Consider the following 22885-nt stretch of genomic DNA (forward strand, 5'->3'; position numbering starts at 1 on the left):
CCTCTCCCAGCCATCTGTTCCACTCGGCGGCGCCGCGACAAACAGGCTCCAGCTCGCGGCCGCCCCCGCCAGCCCCCTCCCCAAGCGCCCCCGCCCCGGGGACGCCGGGCGAGAAGACACGCCGCCCCAAGGAGGCCGAGATCCCCGCCTGCGTCCCCCACTCGGTCCCACGCCCTCTGGGCAGGGGCGGGGGCGCGGTGGAGACCCCCTCCTTCAGCCTCGAGGGTCGGTGGCGCCGCGGTCGGGGGGCACGGGGCTATCTCAGGGGAGGGGTCTGGAGATGCGACCCAGGAGAGCCGGCAGGGGCTGTCGAGGGAGGGCGTGGGGTCCCCCCGTTCCCAGTCTCCCACCCCGTCCCAGCCGCAGCCACGCAGCGCCGCCTGCAGAGCAGTCGGGGGCGCACAGCCGGGCCGTCCCTCTCCCCTTCATCTTCTATGATCCGCTTCCACCGGACCGGACGGAAAGTCGAGGTCCCCGGGCACAGAGGGGAGCGAGACCCGGGCAAGGCCGCTGGGAGCCCGTCCAACCCGTTGGCGGATGCGGTCCAAATCTGGTTTCCTACTTTGCGAAAAGGACACCGTGGGAAGCCAGGAGCCTGGGCTGCGAGCAGCCCTGGATGCGCCGTGTGGCTTAGCCACGTCTCCAGACCTCGCTGGACATCAGTCAAACGGGGGGGTCAGCCTACTGAATCAGCTTCTAGAGAGAACTGCAGACAAAGGGAGGGCCTCTCTGTAATGCTGTCCTGCAGGGCCATTATTTCGGGGTTCTCCTAGGTTTTGGGGGAGTAGGGTGGTGCATAAGGCCGTTGTGGTTCCTTTCCACCCTGAGAGGGCAGCAGAGAGCTGGGCTGACAATCGCAGATCCTCCTTTCTGCCGCTGATTGGCTCGACAGACCTGAGCTTCTCACTCAGCGGCCACAACGCCCAGCCCCACCGCCTACCAGCTCTGTGTCCTTGTGCCTTAACCTGTCTGAGCCTTCCTCTCTCTACAAAGCGACCTGGAGACACCGACCTCTACGGTGAGGACGCAGTGAGGTACCTGTGTAGCTGGGCCCCTCCCTGCCGCGTCTCTCCCTTCTGTGAGTTTCAGGTTTATGTCCCAGGACAGAAAGAGAGGCAGGAGTGGGGTAAATGAGGTAGAGCTTCCTGGAAGGCCCCTTGCCCTCAAAGACGGTGTCTGCCCTTGATGCAGGTAACTTTTAAAGTCTCCCTTTATTCCTGAAAGTAAATATAAATATAGCACAAGATGAAGCTCGAAATTTGCATGAAGTTTTAAGTTAAACACGACCCCCCCCCCAAAAAAAAAAAAAAAGTGTTACTTTCAACAGACCGCCCCAGAGACGCCCGACAAGAAAGATTGAGAGGTGCGCCTTAGCATTGTTCCCAAAGTCTCCTGCCTTGATCATGGGTAGGCAGAAATGCCAACCTCCCTCCTGCTCCAGGGCACGGCTGAGAACAGGAGCTGAAACAGGCAGCTGGGGGTGGACAGGCTGGCACCTTAAGTGTCCTAGTTACTGCCCAGCTGAGCCCGGGTGAGGAAGGGGGATGGAGGTGTGGGAAGACACCGCCCCCCCACCCCCCTACAGACACAGGCAGGCACACCGCAGCCAGTCTCTCACTTCCCTTTTTATTTCCTCTGAGATCTGCAGGCAGCAGCGGCAGGGATAGAACCCGCCCTTCAGCCCCCAGGAGAGGTTTCCCTCCCACGCAGCAGCCTCAGGACGCGGCGGGCACACCTCTGGCCCCTTTCCCCGGAGGAGAAGGGAGTTCCACACGCGATCGCACATACCCTGGGCCCTGCGTAACTGAGGGGTCACCTGTTCGCTGACCCCACAGGCCCCCAGGGGGCAGCAGCGGGCAGGCCCCTTGGCGAGGCCCAGAGGAAGCCCAGGGCCGCACCCCAGGCCCTCCAACCCCAGGCTTGGGAAGGTTAGGTCCTGGCACGGGGGTGTCTTCGGTCAATGGAGCATGGCTTCAGGGATTTCTTTCTTTTTCCTTTTCACCTGTCCCCACAAAAATAGAACTTCTCCCGGTATTTATAAATCCACGGTCCCTGGCGCTGTGCGGAGGTCACAGGGAGAGTCATAGTCCCTCTGACCCGGCCACGGCCGCCTGTGGTCCAGGCTCCGGGACGCGGGGGGCTAGGCCGCCGCCTTGGGGCCGCTGGGCGCCTTCAGGGCCCCCCCCGCAGCGGGCGACATCTGCCCTCTGGAGCTGGGCACGGTAGTAGAAGAGGTAGGATGGTAGCAGGAACCCCAGGAGTGAGAAGAGCAGGAGGCCCAGATTCACCTGCAGAGTGAAGAGAGAGAAAGAGAAAAAAAGAGTCAAGCTGTCCACCCTCATCACCCTCAGGGGCCGCTCAGCCTCCCTCAGGGAGGAGAAGGCCGCTGTCTGCACCCCGGGTCTTGTTCATTGCAGTTCGATTCAGTCACTCAGTCGTGTCTGACTCTCTGCGACCCCATGGACCGCAGCATGCCAGGCCTCCCTGTCCATCACCAGCTCCCGGAGTTTACCCAAACCCATGTCCACTGAGTCGGTGATGCCATCCAGCTTCTGTCGTCCCCTTCTCCTCCCGCCCTCAATCTTTCCCAGCATCAGGGTCCTTTCCAATGAGTCAGCTCTTCGCATCAGGTGGCCAAAGGATTGGAGCTTTAGCTTCAGCACCAGTCCTTCCAATGAACACCCAGGGCTGATCTCCTTTAGGAGGGACTGGTTCTGGGCTGGAAGATACACAGAGCGAGCCCTGGCTGTGGGCAGTCGCTCTCTGCCAGCGTCTCACAGGATGCCCGTAAAGCTCCAGAGCCGGGTCTGAACCCCACCTGATGCCAGGGCCCAGATGACCCGGTGTCAGCTGGGAGCCTGGGCCTCTGAGGACGTGGGCGGTGGGGTCCTGTGGGGGGATGCTGGGGGGCGATCACGGGTGCCGTGTGCAGCAGGGCAGCAGGCCCAGGAGGCCCTGCTCAGACCCCGCACACAGCCTGCCCGGTTCCTCACGGGGTGGCTCACAGGCCAGTCACCTCGGGTCTCCACTTCTCCTCCTCTGGGCCGTGGTGGCCGCGATCAGTATAAATACACTAAGGACTGATGCTGAAGCTCCAGTGCTCTGACCACCTGATGCGAAGAACTGACTCACCGGAAAAGACCCTGATGCTGGGAAAGAGGTAAGGCGGGAGGAGAAGGGGACGACAGAGGGTGAGATGGCTGGACGGCATCACCGACTCGATGGACATGACTTTGAGTAAGCTCCCGGAGTTGGGGATGGACAGGGAGGCCTGGCGTGCTGCAGTCCGTGGGGTCCCGGAGAGCCGGACCCGACTGAGCGCCTGCCCTGCCCTGATGTGCTAACCGGCGCCTGGTGAGCGCTCGGGACACAGCGGCTGTCGTGGTCTGGTGAGAGGGTTTAGGGGAGTGCGTGGACCCCTGGGGCAGATGTCAGCTTTAGGGAGGTGAGGGCGGTTCAATGCGAGGAAAAGCCTTTCCAACAAGATCAAGGGCTGGTGCCCCAGTACAAGGGGTGTTTGAACTCGGAGGGTTTGGAGGAGCCCCTTTCTAGGAGAGAAGGTCCCTGCCTTGGATGAGGACTGGGCCAATCCCCAGGTCACCAGGGAGATTACAGCGTCCTGGGCCCAGGCTGGGGCATCTATAAGGAGGTCTGCCCCACCGCCAGTTGGGAACCCCCAGAGGAGAGACCTCCCAGGTGCCTCCTGCTGAGATAAGAATGAACGATTCCACCTCAGGTGAGAGCCCCCCGCCCCCAGCTCCTCAGCTGCACCCAGGCAGGGAGCGTCCCGTGGCCCCCACGCCCCACTGCGGCTCACCCAGAAGGGCTCTCCTTTCAGGGGCCCCACCATGGCCATGAAGAGCAGCTGCTGCAGCAGGGCAAACACGGCGCTGAGGAGCGACTGCAGGCCCGTCAGCGTCCCGAAGTGCTTGGAGGGGTACCTGCGGACGGGCAGGACCCCGCGTGAGGCGTGCGCCTCTCCAGCCCGGCGCCCTCCCCCCAGACGGCACGCTCTGTCCACCAGGCGAGGCAGAGGTTAAGAATTCAAGCTCAGGGTGAGCCTGACGGTCCAGTGCTGAAGACCGCGCTCCCAGTGCTGGAGGTGAGGGATCCATCCCTGGCTGGGGAGCTAACGTCCCAAGTGTCATGGCACAAACATTTAAAAAATCTCAGGCTCTCCGCATATGCCCTGGCCTCAGGGGTATATGCTATGACTTGAAGGCTCCAGAGCCGGTTTCTGGCACCTACTAGCTGTGTGATGCGCTTCCCTCCTAGCTCAGTTGGTAAAGACTCTGCCTGCAGTGCAGGAGACCTGGCTTCGATCCCTGGGTCGGGAAGATCCCCTGGAGAAGGAAATGGCAACCCACTCCAATATTCTTGCCTGGGAAATCCCATGGACAGAGGAGGCTGGCGGGCTACAGTCCATGTGGTCACAAGAGTGAGACACTGACTTAGCAACTAAACCACCACCACCACCAGCTGTGTGATAGCAGCAAGTAACTCAGCCTCTCTGAACTTCACTTCCTTCCCTAAAAACAGGGAGAGTGCTAACCTCACAGGGCTGATTTGCTTTTGACACATTATTTATTGAGCTCCTACCATGCGCCAGGCACTGTTGTAGGTGCGTGGAGAGAGAGCAAAGAACCACAGCTGGAGGTGGCATTCTGGGGGGCTGGGTAGTAATCACACCACAAGCAAAATAAACACATCGTTGGGACTTCCCTGGTGGTCCAGCGGTTAGGGCTCCGAGCTTCCACTTCAGGGGGACACAGGTGAGATCCCTGGTCAGGGAATTAAGATCGCGCGTGCCACTGGGTGCGGACAAAACCCAAGAAAGCACAGCGTGTTAGAAGGTGATAGCGCTGAGGAACGAAGCTAAGCAGAGCAGGGGGGTTTCTAGGGAGGTGGGGAGGGCTCAGAAGAGTCCCTCTGGGTAAAGCCCCAAGCAGCGTGTGACAGCTTGTGGACGTCTGGGGGGAGAATGAGCCAGGAAGAGGGGTGCTGGGGGGTGAGCACGTGAGGTTTCCGCAGCATGTGGCAGCTGCAGCGGGAGACGGGGGTGAGCGCGGTGGGGAAGGGAAGGGAGAGGCCCCCGGGGGCCAGACCCTGCAGGGCCTCTTTGTGTTCATGTATTTATGTTTGGCTACAGCGGGTCTCCGACACGGTACGAGGGCTCTCTGCTGTGTGTTTCACTGTGGCACACGGACTCTCCAGTCCGTGACAGCTGGGCTGAGCTGCTCCACAGCTTATGGGATCTTACTTCCTTGCCCTGGGATCAAATGCGCATCCCCTGCACCACAAGGCAGATTCTTAACCACTGGACCACCAGGGACGTCCCCCAGCATGACATTTGGAGCCATAACAGAGCTTTTGGCTTTCACTCTACGTGAGACGAGAGAGGCAGCCGTGGAGAGACGGGAAGAGACGTGTGTCCTAACGGGTGTCTCCAGCTCCTGTGTTAGAAATCCCAGAGGAGGCAAGGGCGGACTCGGGGAGACTGCTGGGAGGCAGCAGCCATTCAGGACGGGCGTGGCATCGCCAGAGGTGTTGAGTAGGGACGTGCGTGGCATCTGTGGAGTGTGGAGCGTGACTCAGGCTGTGAGCAATGCGCATCTGGAATCCAGGGTGACCCCCGGCCCAGGTGCAGCCTCCCCCCGGGGGTCGGGATAGGGGAGGGGGTCAACGTCTCACCGTGTAGATCACAGTAAACTGTGGGAAACTCTGAAAGAGATGGGAATACCAGACCATCTGACCTGCCTCCTGAGAAACCTGTATGCAGGTCAGGAAGCAACAGTTAGGACTGGACATGGAACAACAGACTGGTTCCAAATAGGAAAAGGGATCATCATAGGAAAAGGCTGTATATTGTCACCCTGCTTATTTAACTTATATGCAGAGCACATCATGAGAAATGCTGGGCTGGAGGAAGCACAAGCTGGAATCAAGATTGCCGGGAGAAATATCAATAACCTCAGATATGCAGATGAACCACCCTTATGGCAGAAAGTGAAGAGGAACTAAAGAGCCTCTTGATGAAAGTGAAAGAGGAGAGTGAAAAAGTTTGCTTAAAGATCAGCGTTCAGAAAACTAAGATCATGGCATCTGGTCCCATCACTTCATGGCAAATAGATGGGGAAACAGTGGAAACAGTGGCTGACTTTATTTTTCTGGGCTCCAAAATCACTGCAGATGGTGACTGCGGCCATGAAATTAAAAGACACTCACTCCTTGGAAGGAAAGTTATGACCCACCTGGATAGCATATTAAAAAGCAGAGACATTACTTTGCCAAGAAAGGTCCGTCTGGTCAAGGTTATGGTTTTTCCAGTGGTCATGTATGGATGTGAGAGCTGGACTGTGAAGAAAGCTGAGCGCCGAAGAATTGATGCTTTTGAACTGTGGTGTTGGAGAAGCTCTTGAGAGTCCCTTGGACTGCAAGGAGATCCAACCAGTCCATCCTAAAGGAGATCAGTCCTGGGTGTTCATTGGAAGGACTGATGCTGAAGCTGAAACTCCAATACTTTGGCCACCTCATGCGAAGAGTTGGCTGATTGGAAAAGACCCTGATGCTTGGAGGGATTGGGGGCAGGAGGAGGAGGGGATGAGAGAGGATGGCATCACCGACTCGATGGATGTGAGTTTGAGTAAGCTCAGGGAGCTGGTGATGGACAGGGAGGCCTGGTGTGCTGCGATTCATGGGGTCACAAAGAGTCGGACACGACTGAGCGACTGGGCTGAATTGAACAGCATCTCACCTGTGCCCGCTGTGGAGTAAGCGCCCACAGCCGTTACAGTGTTACCGCCCTTCTTTCGCCATCACACGTAGAGCAGAGACACTCGGTGTGGAAACCAGAAGCTGCAGGGGAAGGGGAACGGGGCGCCAGGGAGGGGGCTGTCCCACATGAAGCAGGGACGTTATGAGGCAAAGAGACTGCGGTCTGGAGATTCCAGCAGGGCTGACGCGGGCAGAGGGGCCGCTCCACGAAGGGGAGCGGGCGTTGTGGAGGGAGACGCAGGGCCAAACCAGAGATGTCAGCTGCCCCTAAAGGAGGATGCTCTGACGGCAGAGTCCGTGTCCCAAGAGGGTGCAGGGAGCGCCCCGTCACTAGGGAGCTGGGAGAGAGCAGTGAGCTGGACCACCTCCAGATCCTCACGCCCTGCAGCTGCTGCTGCTGCTGCTACGTCACTCAGTAGTGTCCGACTCTGTGACCCTGTGGACTGTAGCCCACCAGGCTCCTACGTCCATGGGATTCTCTAGGCAAGAATACTGGAGTGGGTTGCCGTGCCCTCCTCCAGGGCATCTTCTCAACCCAGGGATCGAACCCCTGTGTCCCACATTTCCGGTGGATTCTTTACCATCTGAGAAACCAGGGAAGCCCAAGAATACGGGAGGGGGTTGCCATGACCTCCTCCAGGGGATCTTCCCCACCCAGGGATCAAACCCAGATCTCCCACATTGCAGCTGGTTTCTTTACCATCTGAGAAACCAGGGAAGCCCAAGAATACCGAAGGGGCTGCCATGCCCGCCTCTGGAGGATCTTCCCCACCCAGGGATCGAACCCGCATCTCTGACATCTCCAGCACTGGCAGGCAGGGTCTTCACCACAAGCGCCACAGACGCCCACGTTCCAGGGAGGGAGGCTGGGGAAGGGTGCGCTAAGGGGAGCCCTCGGGAAGACCGCCGCCCTGCTGACTCACACCGCGGCGTAGAGGCCCCCGCAGGCCGAGTGGTAGAAGCCGCGCACCATGGTGTGCAGGACGAAGGTCAGAAACTGCAAAGGAGAGAGGGCAGAGGTGAAGAGGGGGCGGGGGCGGGAGGGCGAGGAGGGCGACAGAGCCAACGGCCGGTCTCCTCGCCCAGCTGACCTCCCGGAAACACCTCTTGGAGAACCCAGCAAACAGACCCAGAGGGTGGGAACCCGGCCGCTGGAGGCAGGCGCCGGGGGAACCGTGCCTTCAGCCGTCGGGAGCACCGAGAGGCAGGGTGCGCCTGGAAGTTGTACCTGGAGGTGTAGGTTGTTGATGAGGCAGGTGATGCCGAAACCCATGAGCAGCAGGTTGGTCAAGGTGAAGGCATTGATGGCGTTGGTGAGCTTCTGGATCTCGCGGTAGCGTGGTCGGACGGACTTGGTGGCCGCCCCGTCCCTGCAGAGGACAGGCCGTCACTGGCCACCGCCCTGACCTCCTCAGTGGCCCTCCCTCCCATTTCAGGGCACCAGGAAAGGGAGAAAGTCTCCCTTCCAGCCACGTGCTTCTCAAAGCATGGCTCCTCCAGCACCATCTGGTGTGCGTGCGTGCCTGCTCAACACTGTCTGACTCTGCGACCCCTTGGACTGTAGTCCGCCTGGCTCTGCTGTCCATGGGATTCTCCAGGCAAGAATACTGGAGTGGGCTGCCATGCCCTCCTCCAGGGGATCCTCCCCACCAGGGATCGAACCCAGGTCTCCCGCTTTGCAGCTGGACTCTTTACTGTCTGAGCCACAAGTTCTATGGGACGATAGTGAGAAATATGCCACCTTGAAGAAGGCCCTCACCCACCAGTGCTGGCACCCCGATCTCGGACTTCCAGCCTCCAGAACTATAAGAAATAAATTTCCACCGATCCTAAGCTATCTTGTCTGCTATTTTGTTATACCAGTCTGAACAGACTCAGAAAGACTCTGAGCCAAAACCACCCCGCTAAGCCAGTCCCAGATTCTTGACTCTCAGAAACGATGAGATAATAAATGTTGTTTAAAGATGCAAAGTTTGAGGGTACTTTGTTACACAGCAGTAGATATCTAACACACTGGATCTATCTCTTCCTAACCTAACTCTAGAGTGTGCTCATCATAACAAAGGTTCTGGAACCTCCTACTAAAAGCTGTGTGATCTTGAGTAAGTTCCTGAACCTTTCTGCGTCTCAGCTTCTCTGGGAAGCGAGCATAATAATGTGTGTACCTAGCTCAGGGAACCGGTGCAAGATTAAATAGGGCAATGCAGGTGCGCAGTGTACAGGTGGCATTTACTGCCAGCTAAGCTCATTATCAAGGCAGCCACATGCCCTCTGGGTCTCAGTTTCTCATCTGTAAAATGCACACGGGCCCCCCCTCTCCCAGGGCCCTGGGGAGATTGAAATAAGACACTTGATGTGAAAGCATAGGGCTGTCCCCACCCCAGGGCGGGTCACCTGGGAGTGGGGGCATCCACGCAGTCCTTGATCCGCCAGTCCATGACGTAGCCGATGAGAGGGCACGTGAGAAGGCATAGCAGCTGCACGGCCCCAAAGACAGAGGAGTAGAACTCCACTGGGGGCGGGAGGGGAGCGGGCTCAGGGGCTGGCAGGCGGGAGCTGGCAGCCCAGCCTCAGAGGGGGGAACGCCAAGATCTCCCCCTCTGACCCCCAGATTCTCAGATCGCCCACACAGCCAGGCAGCCCACTGGGTACTGTCACCCGCCTCCAGCAGAGGCAGGAGGAACGCCAAGATCACCCCCTCTGACCCCCAGATTCTCAGATCCCCCACACAGCCAGGCCACATGACCCAAGGATGGGTAACCCAGCGACAGGGCAGGTGGGGGCCCGGGCCCAATCTTCTGTTCTCCTACCTGTCTCTTTGGCCCTTTGCTTCAAGTCGTCCGTCTCTGTTGGGGGTGGGAGGGGAAGCCAGGGTGAGGGGAGCTCAGCCAGTGTGTGCCCCCACCCGCAGCCCCCCGGGGGCTCAGCAGCACCTCACCATGCTCCTGGCCGCCGGTCACCAGGTACTCCAGCATCTTGTTCATGGCGGCCATGTAGAAGATGACCCGCAGCTGGGTCATGCCCATGGTGAGGAGGCTCCACAGGAAAATGGGGGAGCAGAGGCTCTTGCGCAGGGGCACAGACTCTGGGGGGACAGCGGGGGGCGCCCCTGAGTCCCTGAGCTCCAGCGTGCCGCAAGTCCCAGCGGGTGCCCCAGTGGGCGTGCTGCCGCTGTGGCCTCAGAGAGGGGCAGCTTTAGCCTCTCCAGCCTCCGAGTCGCCCGACTCTGTAATGGTCTCACTAGGAGACTCTTTTATTTTTTTGGCCTCGCTGCGTGGCTTGTGGGATCCCAGCTCCCCGACCAGGGATCAAACCCAAAACCTCCACAGGGAGAGCACGGAGTCCTAACCACTGGACCACCAGGGAACTCCCTCACCAGAACATGCTGAGGTGACCTCCGGGTGTGTGCCCCAGGCTTGGCATGGTAGTCACTCCAGCTGCTGTTTACCAAGCCCTTGCTGTGTGCTGCACATCTGACATGCGTCATCCCATGTTACAAAAATGTGCTGTGTTCAGTCGCTCAGCCGTGTCCGACTCTGCGACCCCACGGACTGCAGCCCGCCAGGCTCCTCTGTCCATGGGATTCTCCAGGCAAGAACACTGGAGTGGGTAGCCTATCCCTTCTCCAGGGGATCTTCCCAACCCAGGGATCGAACCCAGGTCTCCCGCACCGCAGGCGGTGTCTGTCCTACAACCCAGTGGTCAGCACATCCTACAGATCGGGAACTGCAGCTCAGAACAGCCAATGACCTGCCCAAGGTCCCAGGGCTGGGAGCCGCAGGTCCTCGGACTCAGCTCATGCCCGTAAGAGCTCTGCCGGGGGTACCCATCAGCGGGGACCACGTCATAACCTCACAGCATGCCTCAGTTTACAGAGAGTTCATGATCCTCCCTTCCTTCAATCCTCCCAACTAACTTCCCTGTGAGGTGGGTGCACTTCAGTTCAGTTCAGCCGCTCCGTCGTGTCCGACTCTCTGCGACCCCATGGACTGCAGCACACAGGCCTCCCTGTCCATCACCAACTCCCGGAGTTTACTCAAACCCATGTCCATCGAGTCGGTGATGCCATCCAACATCTCATCTTCTGTCGTCCCCTTCTCCTCCCGCCCTCAATCCCTCCCAGCATCAGGGTGTTCTCAGCTAGTTTAACGGACGGGGAAGGTGAGAGTGGGGTTAAGCGACCCACTCAAGTCACGTGGCCTGGAACTGGGGAGCTGGACTCAAACCCCCTTCTCGGGACTCCCATCCGTCTTCCCGCGACCTCATGGCTTACGCCGAGCCAAGCGGCCAGGGCGGGAGGCAGGCGCAGCTCCCCGCCGCGGCCGGCAGGGGCGCCCACCAACGCGGCGCGCTCGCGGACTCAGCCTGGAGGCCGGCTCCCCGGGCGGCGTCTGACGCAAGAGGCTTGGCGGTTGCAGGGAGCCCCGCGGAAAGAAAAACCCAAGAGGCTTGGCGGTTGCAGGGAGCCCCGCGGAAAGAAACCCGCTCTCCCACAGGCCTGGAAGGGACCTGCCCCGTTCCGGAAGCGGCCGCCGGGTTCCAGGAATCCGACCGAGGACCCGTGAACCAGAGCATCCTGGAGTTCTAGAAATGGGAGGCGGGCCCACCTGTCCCGCAGCGGGGTGGCGTGAGAACTCAGGAGGGAGCATGACCACCCAGGCAAGGGTGCTCACGCCCCGTGAGGCCCCGTCCTCTCCACCCCCCGAGGCCGGCCCCGGGACGGACACTCACTCTCCGCAGAGCTCTCTGCACCGCCGGGCATGTCCTGGGAGGAGATGAAGAGGACCCCCTCCTCCAGGCTGGGGGCCTTCTGGCTCAGCCGCTGGCCCACCGTGCTCACGTAGGAGTAGAAGCGGTCCCCCGTCACCCTGTGGTCCAGGGCCAGCTCTCTGAGTTTGGTCTTCTCCCTGCCGGGAGCCGGGCATCAGCTCGTGGGAAGCAGCCCCACGGAGCCCACCCTCCGCAGCCTGCCTCTGGCGGATGCTGTCCAGGGGATGCCAAGTCCCCTCTTCCCAGCACTGACGTGCTCCCCAGCGTGGGGCTTGTGTCTGCGCAGCTCGGAGCCCAGGGCCCGGCTCAGCACCCGCTAAGTGGAGGGTGGATGAAGCCGCTTTCCACATAGGCTGTTGCCCTTGAGGCCGCGCTAAGGACCCAGATTCTGGCTACGGCCGGGGCAGAGGGAAGGATAGATTAGGAGTCTGGGATCCACATATACACACTGCTCCGCATCAACATAAAACAGCCAGCAGAGACCCACTGCGTAGTACAGGAAAACAGACCCAATATTTTATAACCACCTAGCAGGGAAGAGAATCAGAAAAAGAATATATGTACATCTGAGTTACTCTGCCATACACCTGAAACCAACACATTGTAAATCAACTACACGTCAATAAACGCATTTTAAAAAAAGAACTCCAGCTCTGAAGCTCTTTCTTCCTTTTGGCTGCACCATGCAGCTTGTGGGACCTTGGTTCTCCGACCAGTGGTTGAACTCAGGCCCTTGGCAATGAAAGCATGGAGTCCAGGGGAGCCCCAGCTCTGGAGTCCTGCCCCCACCCCCGGCCCGCTCCAATGGTGCAACTCCAGGAAGGGTCACTGTGTCCCCCGGCGCCTGTTAGGAGTGGAGCTAATAACAGAGCCCACGTCCCGAGCCAGAATGACCGCTGGGCACAGGGCCTGGCACACAGAGGCCGCTCGACCAGGATCGGCTACTTGACTGGAGCCGAGGGGCTTGGGTGCGGAGCATCACCCCAGCGCCCTAGGGAACTGACAGGGGCGGGGTGTGTGTGTGTGTGTGTGTGTGAACTGACAGGGGCGGGGTGTGTGTGTGTGTGTGTGTGTGAACTGACAGGGCGGTGTGTGTGTGTGTGTGTGTGTGAACTGACAGGGCGGTGTGTGTGTGTGTGTGTGTGTGAACTGACAGGGGCAGGGTGTGTGTGTGTGTGTGTGTGAACTGACAGGGCGGTGTGTGTGTGTGTGTGTGTGTGAACTGACAGGGCAGGGTGTGTGTGTGTGTGTGTGTGAACTGACAGGGGCGGGGTGTGTGTGTGTGTGTGTGTGAACTGACAGGGGCGGGGTGTGTGTGTGTGTGTGTGTGTGAACTGACAGGGGCAGGGTGTGTGTGTGTGAACTGACAGGGGTGGGGTGTGTGTGTGTGTGAACTGACGGGGCAGGGTGTGTGTGTGTGTGTGTGTGAACTGACGGGGCAGGGTGTGTGTGTGTGTGTGAACTGATGGGGCAGGGTGTGTGTGTGTGTGTGTGTGAACTGACGGGGCAGGGTGTGTGTGTGTGTGTGTGTGTGTGAACTGACAGGGCAGGGTGTGTGTGTGTGTGTGTGTGTGAACTGACAGGGACGGGGTGTGTGTGTGTGTGTGTGTGTGTGTGTGTGTGTGTGAACTGACAGGGCAGGGTGTGTGTGTGTGTGTGTGTGTGTGTGTGAACTGACAGGGCAGGGTGTGTGTGTGTGAACTGACAGGGGTGGGGTGTGTGTGTGTGTGAACTGATGGGCGGGGTGTGTGTGTGTGTGTGTGTGAACTGACGGGGCAGGGTGTGTGTGTGTGTGTGTGAACTGACAGGGGCAGGGTGTGTGTGTGTGTGTGTGTGTGTGTGTGTGAACTGACGGGACGGTGTGTGTGTGTGTGTGTGTGAACTGACAGGGGTGGGGTGTGTGTGTGAACTGACAGGGGCAGGGTGCATGTGTGTGTGTGTGTGTGAACTGATGGGCGGGGTGTGTGTGTGTGTGTGTGTGTGAACTGACAGGGGTGGGGTGTGTGTGTGTGAACTGATGGGCAGGGTGTGTGTGTGTGTGTGTGTGTGTGTGAACTGATGGGGCAGGGTGTGTGTGTGTGTGAACTGACGGGGCAGGGTGTGTGTGTGTGTGTGTGTGTGTGTGTGTGTGAACTGACGGGGCAGGGTGTGTGTGTGTGTGTGTGTGTGAACTGACGGGGCAGGGTGTGTGTGTGTGTGTGTGAACTGACAGGGGCAGGGTGTGTGTGTGTGTGTGTGTGTGTGTGTGTGAACTGACGGGACGGTGTGTGTGTGTGTGTGTGAACTGACAGGGGTGGGGTGTGTGTGTGAACTGACAGGGGCAGGGTGCATGTGTGTGTGTGTGTGTGAACTGATGGGCGGGGTGTGTGTGTGTGTGTGTGAACTGACAGGGGTGGGGTGTGTGTGTGTGAACTGATGGGCAGGGTGTGTGTGTGTGTGTGTGTGTGTGTGAACTGATGGGGCAGGGTGTGTGTGTGTGTGAACTGACGGGGCAGGGTGTGTGTGTGTGTGTGTGTGTGTGTGTGTGTGAACTGACGGGGCAGGGTGTGTGTGTGTGTGTGTGTGTGAACTGACGGGGCAGGGTGTGTGTGTGTGTGTGTGTGTGTATGTGTGTGTGTGTGAACTGACAGGGGCAGGGTGTGTGTGTGTGGGGGGTGGGTGTGAACTGACGGGGCAGGGTGTGTGTGTGTGTGGGTGGGTGTGTAAGCTGCCATTCAGGCTGCCCCACACGGGGTAGGACATCATTCCTTCGCAGGCGCCTTTTCTGGGTGCGTCCCTGCTCCTCTGACCCCGTCCTCCAGCCTGGACATAGGGTGACGCTCCCCATGTCTGGCTGCCGGCCTCGTGCCCCAGCTACACAGAACCCAATCCGGGTCGGATCGGGCCCGGGGCTCAGGTGGGAAAGCAGAGCTCGGTTTCCCTGACCCCGAGCTGCTTCTGCGCATCGCATCACCACACCCCGGCTTCCAGGTCTGCAGCGGGGGGTCCCCTCCCATCTCCCCCTCCCCCCACTGCCACGTAGCTCACTTGTAGTTGACTTCCTCGGGGGAAGGAAAGGCTTCCCTGGGCCAGTTGACGGCACAGTTCAGAAAGATGAGGCAGGCCAGGGCCGACCAGGCGAACATGATGGCCATGAAGGACACTCCGGCGTCGTAGATCAGCTGTGGGGGGAGTGGGGAGGCCCGTGGCGGAGGCTGCCCGGCCCCAGGCCCACGCCCTCCAGCCAGAGTGTAACCCGGGCCCCAGAGGCCTCCAGGAAGGTCTTTGCGAGCCCACCCTTTTTGCCCAATTTGCAAATGAAGGCACCAAGTCCAGAAGCTAAGACCGGATCTAGAAGCCCCACCGCCTTCTCCCTTTCTCACCCCCACCCCTCCCAAGAGACGTGAGGTGATTCCAAGCAGGTGCCGAAGAGGCTGGCCACAAGCTCGACAGGTCTTTGGAATCTCAGTTTTTATCTTAAGAAGATACACCGGTGTTGCCTTTGACTGTACACATGTTCTTATTTTCACCAACACGTCATTTCACTTTATGGACAAGAGAGGAGGGTGGAAGCTCCCAGCTGCGTTCCTCCTGCCCCTTCCTGCCGCCCTCCCTGGGGGAAAGACAGACCCTCCACCGGAGAAGTCTTAGCTCGGCTCTCACAGGTGCGGCGACCCGGGGCGGCGGGGGGAGCGGGGCGCTGTGCAGCCTCAGGGCCAGCAGGCTCTGTCCTGACCGATTCTGTGCCCGCGGGTCAGCCCCGTGGGGGAGGCAGCTGGTGGGCGGAGCTGTCCTGCCTGCCACCCTCTGCCCGGGAGGACCGCTGTCTGTCCTGGTCCCAGGTCCCTGCTCCGAGCTCCGGCGCTGCCCGGGAAAACCGCTCCTCCTGGGCTCCAGCTTCAGGGCTCTTTCTTCCCCGGGAGCAGGACAGAGCTTCAAAGGGCCACACCCCAAGGGTCTGGCTCCTCAAATGGCTCTGCCTTAGTGGAAGGAAAGGAGACCCCCCTCTCCAGGCCTGGTCCCGCCTGAACACCCGTCAGCACCCCCAGCAGTGCACACCGCACCTCCACTGGGATGGAGGCTGAGCAGAAAGTGAAGGCGCTGTCGTGTCCGACCCTCTGCGACCCCATGGACCGCAGCACGCCAGGCCTCCCTGTCCATCGCCAGCTCCCGGGGTTTACTCACACTCACGTCCTCGCGTCGGTGATGCCATCCGGCTGTGGCACCTTGCCTGCCCACTCGGTGCCAGTCCCTGTGTGCCAGCTACTGCCCTGTCCTGTGGTGCTTTTCAAGCTACTGCACTGTACGGTTAAAAATGGCTTTCTTTCTTTTCTGTCTGTGCTTGTTTTTTAATGTGTTATTTGTGTGAGAAGTATCATAAACCTATTACACACCTGTTACATTACTATACAAATACTATCAATCCTATTTCATGTACAGCCAATTGTACTAGTTGGCTGGCTAACTTTGTTGGCCTTGCAAATAAATAGGACTTACACACGTGCTCTTGGAATGGAACTCGCTCCTTTGCAGGGGACTTACTGTAATAAATTAGCTGCCTGGGGCAGACTCTGAAGCGCACGCTCTGGCCCTGCTGAGAAGGTGATTTATCAGAGGCGGGAAGGAGGCCCCAGACTTGCTCAGAGTGAGGATGCAGGCTGTCTGGCTCTAGGTGGACCTGTCTTACAGCTGGCCTCACCTGGACTAGCTTGGCAACCTTGGGACCCAAATCGCCCAGCCTCTCCAGAACAGGGACAGGAGGTGTGGCCTGAAAAGTGGGGTGAGGTCCAAGAGCCCAGGGCCTGGAAGGCTTGTAAAGGGGTTGTTTTTGATTCCGCAGGTGAAAGAGAGCAGGTGGGTGAGCTAGTTCTCCATTTAAGATCATTCTGGAAGTCATGTGGATGACCGCTCAGAGAGGGAAAACCTTGGAGGCAGGGAGAGCAGCTAAGAAAGCACTGGCCTGGGAGACAGGACGAAGGCCTGGACTCGGACGACGGGAAAGGAAAGAACAGAGACCCGCTGATCTGCAGCAGCGCTGGGCTCTTCCCACAGCGCCGCCGGGCTTGTCCCATTGGAGGCGGGCGCTGACGTCCGCCTGGCAGGAGATGTGTCACCAGACATACCAGCCACCAGGCACCCAGTTCTTGTGTCAGGGCAGAAAGAAGACCAAGCAACCTCATGGACCACCACCCCCTCCCCAAGCAGCCTCATACCTTGATTCCTGGGTACGTGATGGCAGAGGAGGCGTAGGAGCCGATCATGAGGGCCATGAACGTGGAGCGCAGGTTCCCAAACAGGTTGGGCAGCTGAGAGAGGAGGTGGGTGCCCGTAAGCAGGGAGACCCTGACACCCACCCAGGGCTCCCCTTGCCCCACCTGGAAAAGCTTGGAAGCTTCTAACCCTGGCAGTCCTCAAAGCGAGCTCCAGGAACATGCGCCCCAGAGTCGCAACAGAAAAATTCTAAGCCAAAATCAATGAGGGAAACTGCTATAACCCCCTCCCACACACAGCACGTGTGCTAAGTCACTCAGTCGTGTCCAACTGTTTGCGATCCTATGGACTGCAGCCCACCAAGCTCCTCTGTTCTTGGGACTCTCCAAGCAAGAATACTGAAGCGGGTTACCACGCCCTCCTCCATGGAATCTTCCCGACTCAGGAATCAATCCTGCGTCACCTGTGTCTCCTGCATTGGCAGGCAGATTCTTTACCACTGAGCCACCTGGGAAGCCCCCTCCCCCACCCCACCCTATACACACACACACACACCCACACACACACAGAAGTGCCTGCAAAGAGAAATTCTGTTTAACCCCAGGGTTCCCGAAGTTAGGTACTTACGGAGTCCCTTAATCATGACTTGCCTCTTAATAAGCTGTGGTTAGGTATTTAAGAAATACCACTCTAGAGCAACTCCTTTGATAGCTGAGCACTGGGACTCGGAAAGGGAAAGAAATGTACTTGGAGCTCATTAGTGACTTTCTCTCCAGTTCTGGCCATACAAGCTCTATCCCAGACCCCAAGGCTGTGACTACCAGGATGGTGCCTTTTAACCTTCTCAGTAGCCCCAAAGGCCACAGTCCATGGTTTTAACTGAGCCAGGACAGGTAACAGGAGGGCTCGGGAGCTGAGGATAGCAGTGAGGGAGGGGATAGGGCCAGAGCCAGGCTTGTGTCCAGAAGAGGAAGCCGACACAGAAAGCAAGCCCAGAATTCCCACCAGTAGAGAACTGGTCGTGCTTTTTCCGGTAAGTGGCCTGAGGTGACCTCTAAAAATGGTGCGCTATTCCCTAGACCCAGAAAACCCCACCAAATCATGCAAATCAAGAGGTTCAGATCTGCAATTCACTTTAAGAACACTCGTGAAACTGCTCAGGCCATTAAGAGAATGCACATCTGAAAACCCCCAAGTATCTGAAGGATGTCACTTTAAAGAAACAACATGTACTATTCTTTCATTACAATGGTGGAGTTGGTAGGTGTCCACGGGCCAAACGGCGGGGCTAGACTCCGGTCGTTGGCCCCACAAGAGTGCTGAATTTTTACTGCACAAGCTCAGAAATGCAGAGTAATGCTGAACTGCAGGGCTTAGGTGTAGATTCTCTGGTCATTGAGCACATCCAGGTGAACAAAGCCCCCAGGATGTAGCAAAGGACTTACAGAGCTCCTGGTCGGATCAACCCCATACAGGAGCTCTCCTTGCCACACTGAGAAGATCCTTACTGAAAAAGAACAGATGGTTCCTAAAGCGGAAGAGGAGGCTGCACAGAAGGAAAAAAAATATCCCAGGAGAAACTGAAGAAACAAAAGCTTATGGCCCGGGGAATAAATGCCACAAAAAATAAATGCAAATAATAGTTTAAAAAAGAGAGAGAGAGAGAGAACTGGTCTGTTCACTGGCCTGAGCCAGGCCCTGGAGTGAGGGGAAAGTAGAGCCGGGTATCCCCTACCCCGACCCCTACTCCTCACTGCCAGTCGACAGAGCCCCCAGCTGGAAGAGTCTTAGGCGCCACACAGCGCTAAAACCCTGTCCGCAGAGGGAAAAACGGAGGCTCAGAAGGGATCTGAAACAGCTCCGGAGAGGAAGGGGAATAAACACAGAGACATCCACGATCTCCATCAACCTCCACGCGGCTGGGAAACAGAGGCGGGGCCGGGATGACCCCACTCGAGCAGGGGTTTCCCCAGCAGCCTGGCTGTGTAAGGCACGCTTGCCAAGGACGCCAGGGAAAGCGCCAGGGCCTGGCGAGTGGCCGAGGCCGCGGTGCTCCTCAGTCGTGAGCCCCCACCCGCTTCCCGCCAGAGTCCGAGCGCCTTCTCCGCCCAGCACGGCCTGGGCCGGCCTAGCTAAGCCGACGCTGCACTGGACTTCCGGCAGGGATCCGGCGGGCGGGCCGGCCCCCAAGGCCTGAGTCGGATCCCGGCCCTGCCATTGGCTGGAGATTACTAACGGCGGGGCGGGGGCGTGGCCGGATCGGGCCCTGCCATTGGCTGGAGAATTAGTAACGGCGGGGCGGGGCGGGGCGGGGCCGGAGTCGGGCCCTACCATTGGCTGGAGATTACTAACAGCGGGGCGGGGGCGTGGCGTCCTCTGGCGCGTGGCGTGCCCTGAGCCACAGGGCAGGGTTCGAGGTCAGGCCCCAAGCGGAGGGGAGGGGAGGGTTTCGGGGCCCTGAGCCAAGCTGCACGGAGTGGAAGAGGGGCTGCGGAGCGCGGCGGGGAGGAGGGGACCCGCTTCCTCAGGGAGTTGTGAAATGTCCTGGGCTGGAATTAAAGGCAGCTGCTGGTTGCGGTGAAATTCAGCCAGAACACCCAGTCTGGCAGTCAGGCGCTCTCCGTGAAGATAAACAGCCTGGGGCAGCCCGGTCTGCAGCCCCTCCCGGCACCACTCACGCTACCCATAAGCCTCCATCCCTTCCGCTCACTCACACACACACACACACACACACACACACACACACACACACACTCAGAGAGCCAGGCGAAAAGGCCCTCTTTGAAAGTCAAGCACCGACAAGCGTGGGCAACTTTGCATGGTTCAGTCTAACAGACCGATAAACACATAAAGCTGCCACGGACAGCACCGTACATACACCACGCAGCAAACACACACCGCAGTCTCAAGCTGCGGCCCCCTCTTACTTCTGCATCACCCAGGTTTATTCTTTCCAGCACTCAGGACAGCATGCATTAGTTTACTTGTTTTTAGGGTTGTCTGTTCCCCCAAGCCCTGAATGTAAAGTTCCAGAAAGGGGACGTTATCAGTTCTGTCTGTGCCATGGCCCCAGTGCCTAGGATGGAGTTCGACAGATGTATGGGCTTGGGAAACACACACACATACACACACACCCAGCATCCACCCTGACAGCCTCATCTGTATACACAGCCTCACACCCACCCTTCTCTCTCTCTCTCTCTCTCTCACACACACACACACACACACACACACACACACACACGTGCCTTTGATCTGCGTCCCTCTCCACCCTCACCCTCGCTCGCCCCTCCCGCCCACCCCACTCCTGGGTGCCCTGCGGCCAGGTCAGGGCCTGTCATACTCACCGTGAGTGACGAGAAGGTTAGGCAGATGCCACCAAAACCATTCATGGACAATGCCAGGAATATCAGTGGAGACAGAACTGGGAAGGGAAGAAAGATGGATGAGGGCCTCTGGGGAGCTGGGGGAGGCTAAAGGCAGGAGCTGGGGCACCATCCACCTTCATCCCACCCATTTTCTTCCTGTGGGGGCACAAGATGCCAGACATCTCACCTTTTGTGTTCCAAGAGGCCAGGGCCATGAGGGAGCAGGATGCAGCGAAGCAGGCGCTAAGGAGAAGCAGGGAAGGGGGAGCAGTTGCCTCCCTCCCCCTGCAGCACCATCCCACCGTCCAGGCCCCCGCAGCCCCTTCCAGCTCCCCCACAGCCCAACCGCCTCACCTGCCCATCAGCCGCGTGGGCCGGGGGCCGAAGCGGTCCATGAGGACCCCCAGCGGCAGAGTGGTGGCGCTGAGCACAAAGGAGCCGATGGTGAAGCCCAGGTTGAGCATCTCTTCCTGCTGGTTGCAGCTGGGCCACCCGCGTGGCTCGTCCTGGGTGGTGTTGGTGGTGTTCTCAGCTGAGGAGGGGGGAAGAGAGGCAGCACGTGACGGCGGGAGCCGCAGGGCCCAGGAGCGCATGCTGGGATCAGGGGTCCGGCCCTCCAGTGCCCGGCCTCTGCTTGCCTGCTGACCAGGGGACTTTGGAGTCATACCTACTACTCTGATGGGGAAGGGGCTCCATAAGTGGTAGCGATGGGTTTGGGCTTCCCTGGTGGCTCAGTGGTAAAGAATCTGCCTGCCAATGAAGGAGACCTAGATTTGATCTCTGGGTCAGGAAGATCCCCTGGAGTAGGCACAGGCTACCTGCTCCAATATTCTTGCCTGGAGAATTCCATGGACAGAGCAGCCTGGTGGGCTACAGTCCCTGTGGTCGCAAAGAGTCAGACATGACTGAGTAGGCATGCATGCAGTATCTGACCCAGGAGGGGTCATACACCCAACCTGAGGCCTCAACTAACTCGAACAGGATAACAGACATCGAAGTATTTACTGCACTGAAATATTCATTCAGTGTCCAAGGTTAGGGGGTGGTAGATCCCCAACAGGAAGCATCCTTGAGTCTGGGACAGCTTCAGTGAGTGACGCTCGAATAATGTAACAAGAATTCCCTTAAAACTTAGAGGATCCTTTCCCCATAAATGACATTCTGATAAAATAATAGCTCGTATTTTTAGATTAATTAATTTGGCTGCCCTGGGTCATAGTTGCGGCATGCAGGTTCTAGTTCCCTGACTGGAGATTGAACCTGGCCCCACTGCAGTAGGGGCATTGAGTCTTAGCCACTGGACCTCCAGGGGAGTCCCCCAAGAGCTAATATTTGTTGAGAATTTAACCACGTTCTAGGCATATTCTCAACAGTCACTGTATTAACTCATGACAGCCCCAGGAGTGAGCTAATAAAGTTACCTCCACTCTCCAGATAAGGAAACCAAGTTACAGAATTAGGATCACAGCAGTGCCCTACAGACTCCTCCAGAAGTCATCTCCCAGGTAAGATGCCAGCTGGGAGCTGAGACAGGTTAGTGAGGAAGGCTGACGTGAGGGAAGGAGGGGGTTTCCACTTCATTCATGCTGATGGTGAGGGAAGGAGGGGGTTTCCATTTCATTCATGCTGATGGTGAGGGAAGGAGGGGGTTTTCATTTCATTCATGCTGATGGTGAGGGAAGGAGGGGGTTTTCATTTCATTCAGTGCTCAATGAGGCTGGGACTCCCCTCTGTCCTATTTTCACTTAGGCGTCGTGGCCAAGGGCAAAGTCAGGGTGTGCCTGGAGGACCCACAGACCAGGGACTGAATTCCCACCCCCATCCCCACTGGCTGTGCAACCTTGGCCAAATAACTTCCTCTCTTTGAGGCTCGGGCCCCTTGCCTGAAACAGGGAACAGAGAATGGCTAACCCAGGCTCCTTAGGAGACTGAGTTGGAGAAGGGGCGCGAAGCTCTGTACATGGCCTGGCCCCGAGAAGATGCTCCCGGAAGAGCTGACAAAGGGGTTGATGGTGGTTCATGATCTGGGAGCCTCTCCTCTAGGTGCTGGAGACCCCACAGTGAATAAGACAGCTCTCAGCTCTCACGGGGTTTGTACTAGGTAATAGTCAAGTGGACACTGACATACAGAAAGTCCCCGACATACGAACCTCAAGTTGCGAACGTGCGTTCCATAAATGTCAGGTGTGAGTGACCTTGCACTCTGCCCTCTGTCTCCTTTTGCTGTCGACCCTTCAGCTCTACCATCTCCCACTTTTTCTCCCTCCTCCATCTGTAGCTTTTCTTGCCTGCTCACTCATGGCCAGCCCCTGTGTGCCGGCTGTTGCTCTGTAGTACTGCACTTTTCAAGGTCACTAAGTCCCTTCCACTCGTGTCCGACTCTTTGCGACCCTGTGGACTGTAGCCCGCCAGGGTCCTCGTCCACGGGATTCTCCAGGCAAGAATACCGGAGAGGATTGCCATGCTCTCCTCTGGGGGATCTTCCCGACACAGAGATCGAACCCACATCTCTCATGCCTCCTGCATTGGCAGGCAGGTTCTTTACCACTGGCGTTACCTGTACTGTATACATTCAAAACATTTTCTTTCTATTTTGTATTTGTTTTTTACATATTATTTGTGTGAAAAGTATTACAGACCTGTTACACACAGCACTACATAGCCAAGTGTGTTGGCTGGGTGCCTCGGCTGACTTCTGGACTCACTAACAAGTTAGACTTAAGAGCGTGCTCTCAGAACAGAAGTCGTGGGTAAGTGGGGGGCTTACTGTAAAGAGCAACGGG

At 58.2% G+C, this 22885-nt stretch overlaps 1 protein-coding gene across 5 annotated transcripts in view; it reads right to left on the reverse strand.

Annotated features, from left to right (window-relative positions):
* Window positions 1–1605: 1605 nt before the first annotated feature.
* SLC43A1 (solute carrier family 43 member 1) overlaps window positions 1606–22885 on the reverse strand; it is a 33001-nt gene continuing 11721 nt past the window's right edge. For all 5 annotated transcript variants that reach the window (XM_061153924.1, XM_061153916.1, XM_061153939.1 and 2 more), the window contains 13 exons: window positions 20457–20634; window positions 20290–20345; window positions 20082–20158; window positions 16737–16829; window positions 14572–14705; window positions 11506–11681; window positions 9713–9859; window positions 9585–9620; window positions 9169–9286; window positions 8003–8144; window positions 7698–7771; window positions 3818–3941; window positions 1606–2288 (listed from right to left, as the gene is read on the reverse strand). In XM_061153924.1, coding sequence (XP_061009907.1) covers window positions 2082–2288; window positions 3818–3941; window positions 7698–7771; window positions 8003–8144; window positions 9169–9286; window positions 9585–9620; window positions 9713–9859; window positions 11506–11681; window positions 14572–14705; window positions 16737–16829; window positions 20082–20158; window positions 20290–20345; window positions 20457–20634 — 1562 coding nt within the window. In that variant the 3' untranslated portion in view covers window positions 1606–2081. The remainder of the gene's footprint in view (window positions 2289–3817; window positions 3942–7697; window positions 7772–8002; window positions 8145–9168; window positions 9287–9584; window positions 9621–9712; window positions 9860–11505; window positions 11682–14571; window positions 14706–16736; window positions 16830–20081; window positions 20159–20289; window positions 20346–20456; window positions 20635–22885) is intronic.

This window comes from Dama dama, chromosome 1 (assembly GCF_033118175.1).
Source record: "Dama dama isolate Ldn47 chromosome 1, ASM3311817v1, whole genome shotgun sequence".
NCBI classification, from domain to species: Eukaryota; Metazoa; Chordata; class Mammalia; order Artiodactyla; family Cervidae; genus Dama; species Dama dama.